This window comes from Zootoca vivipara, chromosome 12 (assembly GCF_965207765.1).
Source record: "Zootoca vivipara chromosome 12, rZooViv2.hap1.1, whole genome shotgun sequence".
Taxonomy (NCBI): Eukaryota; Metazoa; Chordata; class Lepidosauria; order Squamata; family Lacertidae; genus Zootoca; species Zootoca vivipara.
Genome location: NC_142595.1, coordinates 43851081 through 43866083, shown reverse-complemented (window position 1 = coordinate 43866083; position 15003 = coordinate 43851081). Strand labels below are relative to the sequence as shown.

The following is a 15003-nucleotide window of genomic DNA, read 5'->3' as shown; positions in this document are numbered from 1 at the left end:
TTTTGGAGGGGGAAAGTGCTGGTTATGGTCTGTAAAATACATTACTTTTTTTGCTTCTAAGGGGGGGCAGCTGCCCCCCTGCCCCCCGCCTACGCCCATGTAATTTGGGCCTATTCTCAGAGCTGAGTCCAGTTGACTCCTGCAAAAGATCTCACAAGGGCATGTGTTTTAGGGGTTAGGTAGTTTGTAGACACACATGGGGATTTCAATTTACACTTTTAAGAGCTCATGTTCCTACATTGATACCAACAACATAAGTGAAACTACAAACATGTCCGTCATTTACATATTTCTCTCTATCAGATGCTCTCTATTGTTGAATTCAGAGCTTTCCAAAATAATGTAGCTTTTAAAATTTAGCTTTTTAGATTCATATATCACTTAGTCCAAAAATATACTATAATGCTCGTATTATCTCTACTTCTAATTCATATCAGCTGTCTAATCAGAATAGCTATAGAGTAATGTTGAGGTTTCTCTTTCTCTTTTGGAGTTTCAGTTTCTTAAGCTGAACTTTAGCTGAATGTTTGCCTCAGTTGATCAGAAAGGCCTCTCAAAAGAACAGGCAACCATTTTGCAGCTTAGAAACAAAGCACAAAATTGCTGAAATAGTTTCCATTTGTCTCATTGTCTTCATTCATTAACATTTTTTGATGTTTCACTGTAGAATACCAACTTGGAAATCACAGATTCCAATATTATTTATATCTTTCTTTGTATTAGATGTTCTCAGAAGACCAGCATACTGAAGGTGATGAACTTGGCTTCATTGAAACTGTCAGGCAACTTCCTGGCTAGGAAGGCCACAATGAAGCTGACTGTGGCAAGAAAGGCCATATAGCCCAAGACGCAATAGAACATCAGGACCAACCCTTCGTTACATTGCAGTACTATTTGAATAACATAACATGCAACAAATTAACATGCAACAAGTTTGCAGCCCAGAAACAGAACACAAAATAGATGAAATAGTTTCATTTGGTCACATTGTTCTCATTTATTCACATTTTGCTGAAATAGTTGTATTTGGTCACATAGTCCTAATCAGGGCTTTTCCCCCAGCCAGAATTCATTTCACTCATTTCCGACATCTCTCAGGTGGGTGCCATTGCCATTCTAAGAGAACGAGTGAGATGTTCATTGTGACTTCCAGCAACGCCCCCCCCCGCCCCCATGTTTCAGTGTTGAAAACTAAGAACAATCATGGAAGCACACATTCTTATATAATTTATATCTTTCTTTGTATTAAATGCTCTCTGGTGTTCAAGTCAGGCCTCACTACAATAATGTAGCATTTGGGGAAAAAGATGCAAGCCAGTAATCCAGCACTGGAAGCCAAGATGGAGAAGATCTCCACAGCCACCATGTATTTCCCTCTGGTGCTTAAGTATGTGGGAATAAAGGAGATCCAAACACTGCAGAAGACCAGCATGCTGAAGGTGATGAACTTGGCTTCATTGAAGCTGTCAGGTAACTTCCGGGCTAGGAAGGCCACAGTGAAGCTGACAATGGCCAGGAAGCCCATGTAGCCCAAAACACAATAGAACATGAGGACTGACCCTTCATTACATAACAATATAATTTCTTCACTCATTGATTGCATGTCCAAATCTGGGAAAGGGGGAAAAGTTGTCAGCCAAAGACCACAAAGCCCCACTTGAATTTTAGAGCAGGAGAGGACAATGGAATAACCCAGTTTTTTGCCAACCCACTTCCTGATTGTGGATCCTGGCTTGGTAGCCATGAATGCCATAACCACTGATATGGTTTTGGCCAAGATGCTAGAGAGGGCCACAGAGAAGACAATGCCAAAACCTGTTTGTCGGAGAAGGCAGGTTGCCTGCTTAGGTGTTCCAATGAACATCAAGGAGCAGAGGAAACACAAGAGGAGGGACACAAGGAGAATGTAAGTGAGGCTTCTATTGTTGGCTTTGACGATGGCAGTGTCCTGGTGTTTTATGAAGATGCCCAACACTAGAGCTGTGATCAGAGAGAACAATAGTGCAGTGAAAGTTGAAATGATGCCCAAAGTTTCATCAAAGCCAAGAAAGTTTGGTATTTTAGGAATGCAATTATCCTGGTCCTTGTTTGGATACTTATTTGGTGGGCAACTGACACATGTCTCCATGTCTGAAAAGACAAAGGGTTAGGATAATTTGAAACTATGAAGAAAATTCTTAAGAATTTTTGTCGTCAGGAGTTCACCTAGCTAATGTTCTTTACCAGGACAGCTTTCAAAACTTCTAGCTCAAAGATTTTTCTCTGAGACATTTCAAAAATAATCTCACATATCAAATCTGGAATTTCTACATAGAGGACATCTCTATGTGTTAGTGGTCCTCCTCCTCTTTCTTAAAATCACAAGGTGCTCTGTAGTGAAAAGAGAGCAATATTACAGCTGAAATCTTGTGAGCCAAGAGAGGTCCACTGAATGAGACAACCACTCTCTCCCCAAATTGCCTTCTTCTTAGAGAAGTGACCCCCACTTCTATTCCATTGTAATTTAGTAGAATATCCATGTAAAACGTATTACCTTCCATTCTAAAAATATTTTCTTCAGGATGTTTTAAAGATTATATTGCAAACAACGAGTACAATACAGAGATCGAAATTTTAGCCCTTTCACCTCCATACTTTTAATGACAACAAAAATTTAAGGACTTAAGCGATGGCTAGATAAATTGTGCAGTTTGGTCTATCTTAACATGACATTTCTCACCCTTTTCACTTGAGAACATCCCGCTGGGACATGGATCACAACCATAGCAACAAAATTTACTTGTCTCCTTTTTCTTCTTCCCGTAACCAGGATGGCAGTTGTCATTACATACTGAGAGGGGTGGCACCTATCCAAATATATAAGAATAAATTATTTTGGGGGACTTAATCTAACACCAAAAAAAGGAGGACCGATAACTTGAAACATATGTTCCATATGTGCACAGGTGATGCATAGAATGGGATAAAAAGCAGTTGCTAAGCACCATACGAGCCCAATATGATTTGGGTATACATATTTGGCATAGCTATACATACAACTTTTTTAGAATTCAATAAACTGATTATGCCAGCTGTAGGAACCACAGTTGTTTCCTTCAAGAATTTCATTTGGTGTCCTTATGGTGCAACTCAAGGATGTGGGGATTTGAGGTACTATAGTATAATGATTCCGCTCCTACCTGCAGGGTTGTTACTAGAAAGTAATAGTAGGAGAGTATTGCTTAGTTCCATGTCTTTTGGGCTGTGTTGGCCCACAAGGTTTCAGGTTCTGTCATCTTTGTGATTCAACATTTATATGGAAGAGGGGCCATCTTCCAGTAATCTGGAGCACAGTGTCGCAAGTATACTGATGACCTTGGCTTTCGATAGGAATTAGGAGAAGCAGTGAAGTGTCTGAAGGTTTTTTGGACAGGATGGTGGCTGAATCCTTATAAGTCCAAAGTGTTTTGGGTGAGTGCTTTCTGTGTGTCAGAATTATGTGTAGGATCCCTTCTGGGAGCAATTGGACTCACTGTGAAGGAAGAAGTTTATACAGTGGTACCTCTACTTACGAATAACTCTACTTACGAATGTTTCTACTTACGAACGGAGCTCTGCCCGCCATCTTTGATGTGGTTTAGATAGGATTTTTTCTACTTACGAATTTTTAGATAGGGTTGCTTTGACTTACGAATTTTTTCTCCCAATGCATTCCTATGGGATTCGACTTACAAATGTGCGTTCGGAACGCATTAATTCATAAGTAGAGGTACCACTGTAGTCTGGAACTACTTTGAGATTCCATCTCATCAGTAGGGTCTCATGTGACTTCTGTGGTAGGCTCTTTATGCCCAGCTTAGGTTTATGCACTAGCTGCAGCTATGCGTAGCATCATACAAACTCCTGAAGATGATAATGTTCCTTTTAAGCCCAAACAATGCTGCGACAAGCTTAGCATTCTATCATAGAATCATAGAGTTGGAAGAGACCACAAGGGCCATCCAGTCCAACCCCCTGCCAAGCAGGAAACACCATCAAAGCATTCTTGACATATGCCTGTCAAGCCTCTGCTTAAAGACCTCCAAAGAAGGAGACTCTACCACACTCCTTGGTAGCAAATTCCACAAACTGGAGATCTGTCTCTGGGACTTCATAAAACAAGAATGTCTGACAACAGTATCTGATAGCCATTGGTCCTTCTCAATGTGAGATGCCTTCTATGCATGTTGCTCTTTTTTGTATTGTGCCTCATATATTTATTTAGTGTTAGACCTTACAGTATTCTTTAAAGGGCATTGTTTACTCATTGTTGGCTTACCAATATACAATAAATAGAAAGGCAATTTCCTGATCACCTATATATATATATAAATGTAAACCAACCATGTTTGTTTGTCTCCACTTTTCGCCAAAACTGCTTGACTGATTGCGTTCAAATTTGGACACAACGTCACATCCGAATAAGCGAGTGACCACATACCGTTTGCATAGACAGGCATCACAAGAGTGCCAGGTTAAACCCCCCAAACCCATTGTTCCATAACACACCACTCAGACAAAAGTGCATGCTGGGAAATAGAACCCAGAAGCTGCGTCTCCAAGGGCGCAATAGAGTGCATATTGGGAAATAGAAGCCAGAAGCTGCGTCTCACAGGGTAGGGCAGATCGTAAAGTCAGGAACCAATATGCTATAACCGCCACAATGGCCATTCCTCCACAAAGGGCCATGCCAGGATCCTGCCCCTAGCCACCCACATCCCACTGTCAGAGACAGGCCTCGCCTCACCGACACTGCCGACACCGTGCTGAAAACCAAGCCCCGCCCCAGTGTTGCGGTCCCCTTCCCTCTCCAAAATACCTCAGCTCAGGTTTGCAGGGAGTGGAGGTGGGGATTTGCCTGCGTTGGGGTGGGGGCAGGACGGAGTCGGGATGGGTCATGGGTAGGGAAGGGGTTGGAGGAGTCACAGGGATGAGCCACAGCAATGCATGGCCGGGGCCAGCTAGTATACAATATAATATCATATAAAAAGCAAATTGTGATTAACATCATCTGGGCAAAAAGTAGGATCGCTTAAACTAACATGCTAGCATGTTTCCACAAGTAAAGTCAATAGTTCAAATAGAGATTCTCTTCATTAAAATACTATCCATATATATACGAATTTCCTCTCATTAAAGCCTGTAGCCTTATTGGCTTAATAAGGATCCTTAAGTTGCGCCCAGGCAGGGACAGAGACAGTCAATAACGACACTTTCTCTCATCGCCACGGGGCATCTGCTTACGGCCGGGGGTGGTTGGCCCCTCCCACAAAACAGAACAGGCAGGATGCGTGCTGGGGCCGATGACACCCGACCGGTAGCAAATTCTTGCTGTGCGATGTCTCGGATCTTTGTCCCTTGCCTGGGGAACGCTGTAAGCTTTCCCCCCCTCCAGAAAAAGAAGGGGGGGAAGCTCTCCTCCTTCCCGGCCAATGCACCAGAAATGTAGCCTGATTGGCTTAATAAGAGTCCTTAAGTTGCGCCCAGGCAGGGACAGAGACAGTCATTAACGACACCGAGGGTTGAATCAGAGAAAGAGTTTAATCTCTATATAGAGAGACTCTTGGTGATCACCTTCACGACAAGAGTAAAGAAAGACAAATTTGCAAAGATTCTTATATACTTCTTGGGCTCCTTTCCCCCCTCCTCAGGAATCCACTCTGTAAGAGTGCGCACGCAAGAGGGTCATAGGTTACAAATACATATATGGATCTTCCTGTGTCCTGTCCTTCTCATAAACACATGCTGACTCAACAAAGCCTTCAGCCTTCAGTAAGGTTAATTTGTGCATCAAGCTAGCAACTTCCAGCATCAGGCTGGAAGTGCGTCATCTGTTGATAATCCCCTCTACGCCTCTCGTTCTGTCTTCCAGACAAGGCCAGCTATCCGGCCTTGATAGCTAGCAGGGCATCCTGTCTTGCTGTCGAATGTTTTCATTACACTTTAACATAGAGAGGCAAAGAGAATAGCATTTTAAGGAGAAAAGCATCCACGGAATATGGGGGGCTAAGCCACACAGTCAGAATTATACAATGCAGGCAATACAAACTATAGGATCAGATTTAGGTCAATAATACAATTGGCAAATTTCTCTCTCCAAGCCTACTTTTCTATCCAAGGAAGCTTCACATTTAATCAGGTGTTAAGTGATAAAACGCCTCCTTGTTTTCATTGCATCCCATTTTATTTGGATAACCATGAATGTTGGTATTAGATATATTTATTTCCTTACCTGAGTCAAGTCCCTGTGCCATTTAATCTGTCCATCATTCATGGTGAGCTCTTTGCCTGGAGGGGCCTGATGATCCAGCCTTCCCACTTTGACCCTGATGTAGGATATATTTGGGAAAGTGATCAAATTTGTAATATCAAAACCAGCTGCTAATTCTCCACGTTCATTTAATGTAATTTCATCACCAACAGAGTTGTTGAATGAGATCTTCTGTAGGAATGAGTGGAGCTAGGTGGAAAGAGAATCAAAAGGTCTATGAAGTATTATAACATTCTGATTAAGATGGTTCAATAGCTTTCCTAGATGGATTCAAGATCTTTATAACTAGGGATTATAAAGTTTTAATTCAAAGTATAGAATTCGCAGAACCATTCTTGTTTTCTGAAAATGAAAGAAATAATATCACACACACCACATATGGAGGAAAAGTTACATGCTGTCATGTTAAGAGACTTCTTTTATTCCCCCTTTCCATTTCACTTTTTAATCAGTAGAGTCATGCCTTGGTTTAAGTACACTTCGGGTTAAGTACGCTTCAGGTTGAGTACTCCGCGGACCCATCTGGAATGGATTAATCCACTTTCCATTACTTTCAATGGGAAAGTTCACTTCAGGTTAAGTACGCTTCAAGTTAAGTACAGTATTCCGGAACCAATTGTGTACTTAAACTGAGGTACCACTGTATTGTGTGATGATATGTCCTTGCATAAAGAAGGCTGATCGCCGAAGAATTGATGCTTTTGAATTATGGTGCTGGAGGAGACTCTTGAGAGTCCCATGGACTGCAAGAAGAGCAAACCTATCCATTCTTCAGGAAATCAGCCCTGAGTGCTCACTGGAAGGACAGATCGTGAAGCTGAGGCTCTAATACTTTGGCCACCTCATGAGAAGAGAAGACTCCCTGGAAAAGACCCTGATGTTGGGAAAGATGGAGGGCACTAGGAGAAGGGGACGACAGAGGACGAGATGGTTGGACAGTGTTCTCAAAGCTACGAACATGAGTTTGACCAAACTGCGGGAGGCAGTGCAAGACAGGAGTGCCTGGTGTGCTATGGTCCATGGGGTCACGAAGAGTCGGACACGACTAAACAACAACAACAACAACAACAACATGTCCTTGCATAATTGTTAGGGACATATTAAAATCTTTGCAATTGCTTCTCCATGAATATCTCCCCTCTAAGAGGAAGATGGTCTAAGGATCATATCTAGAGGGGAAATGACAACTGAGGGGTTTTAAAAAGTTAATGTTATGACAAAACCTCCCAATAATTTAGGTTCCGCTTAAGGAGCATAGCCTGCAACTCAGTAGGAATCTTCTTTTAGATTTGAGGAGGCCATTCAAAAGTCTCCATTACAGAAATCAGGTAGGATATGTTGAAGCAAATTCTTTGTAAGCAGGTATTGCTGTCACTTTCTGCAAAATCAAATGACTTCTGTCTCATTTTAATCACACCATTACTATTCTAACTTATCACTTGTGCAAATCAAAAAGTGTGTAAAAGAACTTTGGTCAGAAGACTCCATTGTAAGTGATAAGTCTGGTGATAAATTGTTAAAATGAGTATGAAAAGCATCTTTTTACTGATCTGTATTACATGACATTTTAGAAGCAATTTTCCAGAGGTTTTGAACAATCTCTCTGGATGGCAATATTTAAGCTCCCTACAAATTAATTGAGTAGCTGCAGTTAGTTATTCTTGGATGCGCCTCCAAGAAAGGGAGTGAAAGGGAAAGAGAGAGAGAGAGAGAGAGTGGGAGGGAGGGAGGAGGGGTGAGAGGGAAATAGAGAGAGAGAGGGAAGAGAGAGAGAGAGAGAGAAGGAAGGAAGGAAGGGGTGGGTAAGAGAGAGAGAGAGAGAGAGAGAGAGAGAGAGAGAGAGAGAGAGAGAGAGAAAGAAAGAAAGAAAGAAAGAAGTGAGAAAGAGGGGGGGGGGAGGAAGCCTGCTCTTGTGAGAGGCAGCGGCGCTTTTGGGGCGCTGATCCTGTCGCCACCTCTCGCAGGGGCGGGCGGCCGCGTCTCCCTTCTCCCCGGCTCACTGTGGGGCGGGGGGGGGGGGAAGGGAAAGTGGCCCAAATGGAGCCCTCCCTCGCCACTCGCCCCAAAGCAAGCGGGTGGCGAGGGAGGGCTCCGTCTGGGCCGCTTTCCCTTCCCCCGCCCCACAGTGAGCCGGGGAGAAGGGAGACGCGGCCGCCCGCCCCTGCGAGAGGTGGCGACAGGATCAGCGCCCCGAAAGTGTTCCTTTTGGGGCACTCATCCCGCCGCCACCTCTCGCAAGAGCAGGCTTCCCCCCCCCGGCAGGCTGGCTAGCGCCCCCTCCATTTTGGCACCCTAGGCAACTGCCAAGTTCGCCTAAATGGACGCGCCAGCCCTGTTCATACCATAAGATATAGATTCATAAAACTGAATTACAAAAAGGAACTATAATCAATAGAAAGATTAAGGCCTGAAAGAGCTAGAGAACCAAACCTATAAATCCAATAAGACTTTTTGATGTAATTTCTTTTTAAAAACATCTCCATTTATCTCTGGGATGTTATGTTTGTAAAGTACAAACCATTTAAAATCAGTGGCTTTATGATTCATAGTTGCTTTCTGTTTTTTTATTCATATTTGGTTATATTTTCCGTGATTTGCTATTCAGTCTTCAGGTAGCTGCTAGTCTGGTGCTTATGAAAGTCTCTCATCCAGAGTTGGTTTAGTATCATTTTAAGATATATGCTAATTCCCATCTTTGATATTGTATCTATTAAACTTAAAGTTTATTTCTGTAACTGAAAATTTTTCATTCTTTTATTTATAACTAAATACCAACTCACATAAAATATCGAGGCAATGCACAATAGTGAAAACTTTGTAACCCAAAATCTTTTAACAGCAAACACTACCTTCCAAGGCTCTATATTCTGAGGAAATCTTCTGCCTGCAGCCTCCATTCTTCTGCGGTTGGATCGAGCCGAGTGCCTATGTAAGGCGTGTGCCAAAGCATAGACAGCATTATAGATACTGTAGCTGTGGCTGGTCATGCTCATTTCAAAATATGGTGCAGGAAGGCTCTCTAGCATTTCCTCTCCGGTACAACGCTTAGCTGTGTTTGTTGACTTTGTGGAGTGTGCAAGTGAACAACCGAATGTTTGTTCCCAGAAATCTGTGATAAAACCATTTCCATCTGCCAAGGAAAGATTTACATTCTGCAGAAAGTTTCGGAAGTCATGAATTTCCTTGGAATGAATTGCAAAGGAGATAGCACCATAGAATCTTTGTATATCAACATATGCTATGAAATCAATTTGAGCTGTGGTAATCCACACTTTTCCTTCAGGCAAGTTCTCTTTGGACTCAGAAAATATGATCTGAGTTATCTTTATTGTATTTAGAGCAGTTGACAACCATATAATAGATGCACTTTCTCCATATACAACAACTGCATTTGCTTTGCTTGTTATGAAAGCTGGGGACAAAATCCTTGAATCTCTCACCATATCAAGTATGTTACCATTGAAACGTAGATGGTATTCAATTCTTTCTGTGAATGCTGAACAGATCCCATTTTTGAAAAACATTGGTTCAATGGTATTCAAGAAATGTTCTCCAGCTTCATTAGCTGGAATGATGAGCCCAACCCATTTCCATCCAAAATGCCGAAGTAACTGGATAATTCCCTGATACTGAAGAGCTTCATTAGGCGCCATGTGGTAAAAGGAAGGGAACTTAATGTGATCATTCATGGATGTTTCAAATGAACCATATGAAATCTGAAAAAGGAAAAAGAGAACCATTCCAAATGGATGGAAGAATTCAAAGCACACCTATTTACTGTATCTCACATATCCCAAATTTACTGATTTTTTTTGGAAAATACCCACCTCCAGTTACATAAAAAATACAAACACAATCTTGCTCAATTTCCCATTTCTTATGGAGCGCATTCCAGTTAACATGCCCTGATCTTATATGATCCACTGATAATATGTTCCAAGGATATTATATGATTCCATCTGGATACACCATTTACCAACCTGGCACCTTTCAACAAATCTTCCCTTACCTGCATTAAGCACACATCCTTAGTAACCTTGTTCCTGCCATACACATTGTTTGAGACCCCATGCTATAACAACACGTTTCAGTACTTTTCACTTGTCCCTGTTATACCACTCCACATTTATGAATCCATAGACGCCTACTGGAAAGAGAGCTGAAGAGTGAATTATGGTGTGAAATCTCAATTTTCTCTTATCCAGAATGTGCCTACCTGTGGAATTTTGTAAAGACCCAAGATGTCTGCCATGCACAAGGTGACCTTAGAGCTCAGTCCCCCAATGACTCCTATTACATTTTCCTGGGGGCCACATTTGTAGTTGGGGACAAAGGTATGTGAGTTAAACAGCAGATCCAGAGTGGTGCGGTACGTCATCTTAGCATCATAGTAGCTGTCATAGATGTGGAACCCTAGCGTGAGATTGGGCAAGAGCTTGGGATTCTCATTGACCTCATCAATCGCAAACACCAGGGCAAGGATGTGCTGGTAGGACTTTGATAACACCCTGTGAATAAAGTGGCATTATTTCATGGGCAAAGATATAGTGCACATAATCTAGATTTGAGAGATACAACTTTCAGACTGTTAGGATATAGAAGGGCTATATTCAAAGGTAGTAAAGTTAGTTATGAAGTGAGCCTTATTGGAAAGATGGGTGTTGTTTAATTCCTTGTTTTGTTCCTTTAGAATGTTTGGATTGCTCTTTAGTCCAAATCTTTTTTTGTTTTATTTCCTCAAACACATAGTTGTGAAGAGAACTATACAGAAGGGGCCAGAATCCCCCCCCACTTCCAGTTCATCTTCTGTATTTCTGACCATGTTGTTGCTTCTCTCGATACAGTTTCATCTAGAAACATGTGCTGTGCCATATGGCTATGCTCCAGTTTTTGAAATTATTGCTATATCCCTTTGGTAGTAGCTTTCTCTGGAAATAAAAACGTATTAAATGATAATAAAGCTGATGACAGCTGCCGGTTTCAATACGAAGTATAAGGTTTTTGAGAGAATAAAGATGCAGCAATGGAGAGTTTCACATATTGTATTTCTACCAAGTATGCCTACTTGTGAGCTAGCAATGGTGGTTTTCAAAGGCTCTGATCCCATGTTTACAAACCTCTTTGAAAACATTATTCATTAAACTCACCTATGATTGTTTCCAATAAGCATCGGACACCGCCATTTTATTTTAAAAAATATTCTTACCACACTTCATGAAGGAAACACAGGCTGGCTTTCACTCCCTGTGAATCCTCACATCACCCCCTAGGTTGTAGACAATGGAGGTTTGAAGCTGTATCTCCCTAGTGCTAGTCTGCCATGATAAATGACATGTGGGCAATGAAATAGGAGGGCCAAGGACTAGAACGCAGGTGATGTAAATTTCTGTATGAAACAGATCAAACACATGTCAGGTAACATTAGCACACCAACCACATGGCAATGGCAGTGGCAAAGAGTGCTTAGTTCTCTGCCACTATTGCATTGACAAACAGCAATACGGCAGAGCTTTTATGAGCAGTGAATGGGTATCTGTCATCTGGCCAAGTTAGCGTTTCTCAGACATCAGCCTGCTGTAATAATTTAGTGTGGCACTTTGGGGACAATATCACTCAGATTCACACAGTGTTTCATATCACAGTATAGCAAGTCAAATGAGATCTAGGGCACTCTCTGCTCCATCTTCCCCTCAGAAGTGTGGGGTGTTAGCATCCAAAATGCATATGTATAAAGGGTTAATTTCAAGAGCTGTAGAACTCTGTGATGTCATACACTTTGTGGCAGTTATGACAGTTGACATTTATGGCACTTAATTGAACAGTCTTAACAGTTAGAGCAGCAGCTATGAACTGTTGTGATTCTTTCTGCCTCAGAGTTAGCTAAGTCTGTCACAGTTTTATCTGTTGTTGTTGTTTAGTCGTTTAGTTGTGTCCGACTCTTCGTGACCCCATGGACCATAGCACGCCAGGCACTCTCGTTTTGCACTGCCTCCCGCAGTTTGGTCAAACTCATGTTGGTAGCTTCGAGAACACTGTCCAACCATCTCGTCCTCTGTTGTCCCCTTCTCCTAGTGCCCTCAATATTTCCCAACATCAGGGTCTTTTCCAAAGATTCTTCTCTTCTCATGAGGTGGCCAACGTATTGGGGCCTCAGCTTCACGATCTGTCCTTCCAGTGAGCACTCAGGGCTGATCTTAAGAATGGATAGGTTTGATCTTCTTGCAGTCCATGGGACTCTCGAGAGTCTCCTCCAGCACCATAATTCAAAAGCATCAATTCTTCGGCGATCAGCCTTCTTTATGGTCCAGCTCTCACTTCCATACATCACTACTGGGAAAACCATAGCTTTAACTATACGGACCTTTGTAGGCAAGGTGATGTCTCTGCTTTTTAAGATGCTGTCTTAAAAAGTTTTATCTTTTATCACAGTTTTATCTAAGGTTTGGCAATTTAAGTCTCACCTACCAGCATTGTATATATTTAATCTGCAACTGCAAGTACACAAAGTAAAGGTTATTGGCTCTTTAAACTTTAAAAGAGAGAGTTTGGCATAGTCTTTATGGGACAAAAAAGAGAACTAATTAAAGGATGAAACAACTTCGCACACTCTGCAAATGGGAACTAGAGTCTAATTCCAAGAAAAAGTGCACCTGGCAACTTTGCTATGTAGCTTTCAGCAAATACTGAGGAGTCACCTCTAGACTCTCCAAGTTTCCCTATTTTCCAGGGACGCCCCTGATTAAGAGAAGCCATCCTGGTTTATGATTAGATCCTGGAATGTCCCATTTTTCCTTCAGATGTCCCTACTTTCACTGGAGAAATGTTGGAGGGTAGGGAGTTATCTGACCCCTGAGCCATATGAAGACAGCCCTGAATAGGCAAGTTTATAAATGCTTAATGTTATATTATGTTTTAATATATGTTGGAAGCCGCCCAGAGTGGCAACCCAATGAGTTGGGTGGGGAATAAATAGTAAAATTATTCTTCCTGTTATTGAATAGGACGTCCCTATTTTCATCAGAGAAATGTGGAAGGGAATGAGTCACTGAGTGCTTGAAAGAATGCTAATAGAAGAACGTATGGCAATTGAGCAAGAGTAAGTAGAAAATAATTTGAAGACCAACACTTCGTTTATGAATAACTGAGTATCTAAGAACAACATTATGTTTTGCTGCAAAGACCTTTCTGAACAGGGGGGAAGCAATCAATTAATAATGATACATGACATGGAATAATAGTTTTGCCTAGTGCAATTTATAGGTTTATTTTGTTGTATTTTAGCAGCCAGTCCTTATGCAAGTTCAGGGCATTCTCCATTACCTCTTGGGGGAGCAAATTCCACTGTTTAGTTATTCAGTGTGTGCATAAGTAGGTTCTTTTGTTTGTCTTGAATTTTTCCACATTTAGCTTCATAGGATTTTCCCAAGTTCAAGAATTATGAGAGAGGACAATTTTTTTTCTTTTTCCACTTTCACCACACCATACATAATCTGGTACTGTACACCTATATAATGTCACCTCTTGCTCACCTTTCTCTGAACCAAGAAGTCCCAAATGCTGTAACCTTTTCTCATAGGCGAGTTGATCTGATCACTTTTTTCTGCTTTTTCTGAACCATTTCAAGATGTACGATATATCTTTTTAGAAATGGTGAACAGAACTGTACAGAATATTCCATAATTAGTATAATAGCATCATGATTTGGGTGGTTTTGTTTTTAGTTCCTTAAGGGTTATGTGAGGATTCCTAGCAGGGAATTTGCCACCTGCAAAGCTTCTATACACTGAGTCATTATTTAACAATGAGCTACCCATTACTGTCCCAGTATCTCATTTGTGGACAATCATCACCAGTTCAAATGCTACAGATTTGTATGTGAAATGAAGGCCTTTCTGCCCAAATGGACATCACTTCACACATTGGATTGCATTTGTCATTTTACTGCCCAAACATCCCATTTCAAAAGATCCATTTGGCACTCTTCACAATCCATTTCTGTTCTAAACACCCTGAAAAAATTGGTTGCATCAGCAAACTTGCCTGCTTGAGTGTTGGTTTTTTGCCACCCCCCCTCTCCTTCTCTTACTCAATTTTGTCTTTGCAGAATTGGATCACTAAATCTTAAGGATTCCTAATGTCCAAGTGAGAGTTTAGATGTAGCTTGTATGCACAGATGTTTCTCATACAGTCTATCAAATCTTTCAAATTAATACAGTTAATTAATTAATTGATTAATACAGTTTATTAATACAATTCTAAAACTACTCATTCAAAACGAAGTATATTTCAGTCAAATATAAAAAAGTAAAGAATGAATAAAATAATATTAAGGACTATTTACTTACATTGGGTTGTCAATCATGTCTTGAGAGGGGTGTTTATTGAATAAAACATTGGGAAAGATGTAGCTAATATGAGATGCAATCCCACCAATGACAGGGTCACCTGGCTCATACCACTCATGTGGAATAGGTATGGGATTAGTTGTGGTAAAATTAGCACCATGCACTCGGCACACCATGATGTGGAAGAGCAGTAGAAGCAACAGCAGCATGATTCTATGCATGGACTCTCCTTTGCCTCTCTACAATGTCATTATTATCATCATCAGCCTGATTTCAACAGCATTGATTTGGAAGCAGCAGATTCTGCCAGTTCAGTGCTTAAAGGGACATGCACACATTCTTATAATTAAACCCTGTCACAAAGACCTG

At 41.4% G+C, this 15003-nt stretch overlaps 2 protein-coding genes across 2 annotated transcripts; both read right to left on the bottom strand.

The window, feature by feature from the left end:
- Nucleotides 1-1228: 1228 nt before the first annotated feature.
- Nucleotides 1229-9942, bottom strand: LOC118095585 (vomeronasal type-2 receptor 26-like). Its single transcript, XM_088655077.1, has 4 exons — nt 9139-9942; nt 6251-6478; nt 2720-2846; nt 1229-2130 (listed from the first exon to the last, which is right to left on the bottom strand). The coding sequence occupies exons 1-4, from the start codon at nt 9940-9942 to the stop codon at nt 1229-1231; spliced, it is 2061 nt and encodes a 686-aa protein (XP_088511203.1).
- A 533-nt stretch (nt 9943-10475) lies between these two features.
- Nucleotides 10476-14843, bottom strand: LOC148684064 (vomeronasal type-2 receptor 26-like). Its single transcript, XM_088654809.1, has 2 exons — nt 14635-14843; nt 10476-10797 (listed from the first exon to the last, which is right to left on the bottom strand). Exons 1-2 carry the CDS (start codon nt 14841-14843, stop codon nt 10476-10478), a joined length of 531 nt encoding a protein of 176 aa, XP_088510935.1.
- Nucleotides 14844-15003: the final 160 nt, after the last annotated feature.

Coding starts and splice junctions, on each gene's coding strand:
- LOC118095585 (XM_088655077.1), bottom strand. CDS start 9,942: ATGGCGCCTAATGAAGCTCTTCAGTATCAGGGAATTATCCAGTTACTT. Junction 6,479..9,138: donor AGAATATAGAGCCTTGGAAG/GTAGTGTTTGCT, acceptor CTTTCCACCTAG/CTCCACTCATTCCTACAGAA. Junction 2,847..6,250: donor GGCACAGGGACTTGACTCAG/GTAAGGAAATAA, acceptor ATATTTGGATAG/GTGCCACCCCTCTCAGTATG.
- LOC148684064 (XM_088654809.1), bottom strand. CDS start 14,843: ATGCTGCTGTTGCTTCTACTGCTCTTCCACATCATGGTGTGCCGAGTG. Junction 10,798..14,634: donor GACATGATTGACAACCCAAT/GTAAGTAAATAG, acceptor CTTTATTCACAG/GGTGTTATCAAAGTCCTACC.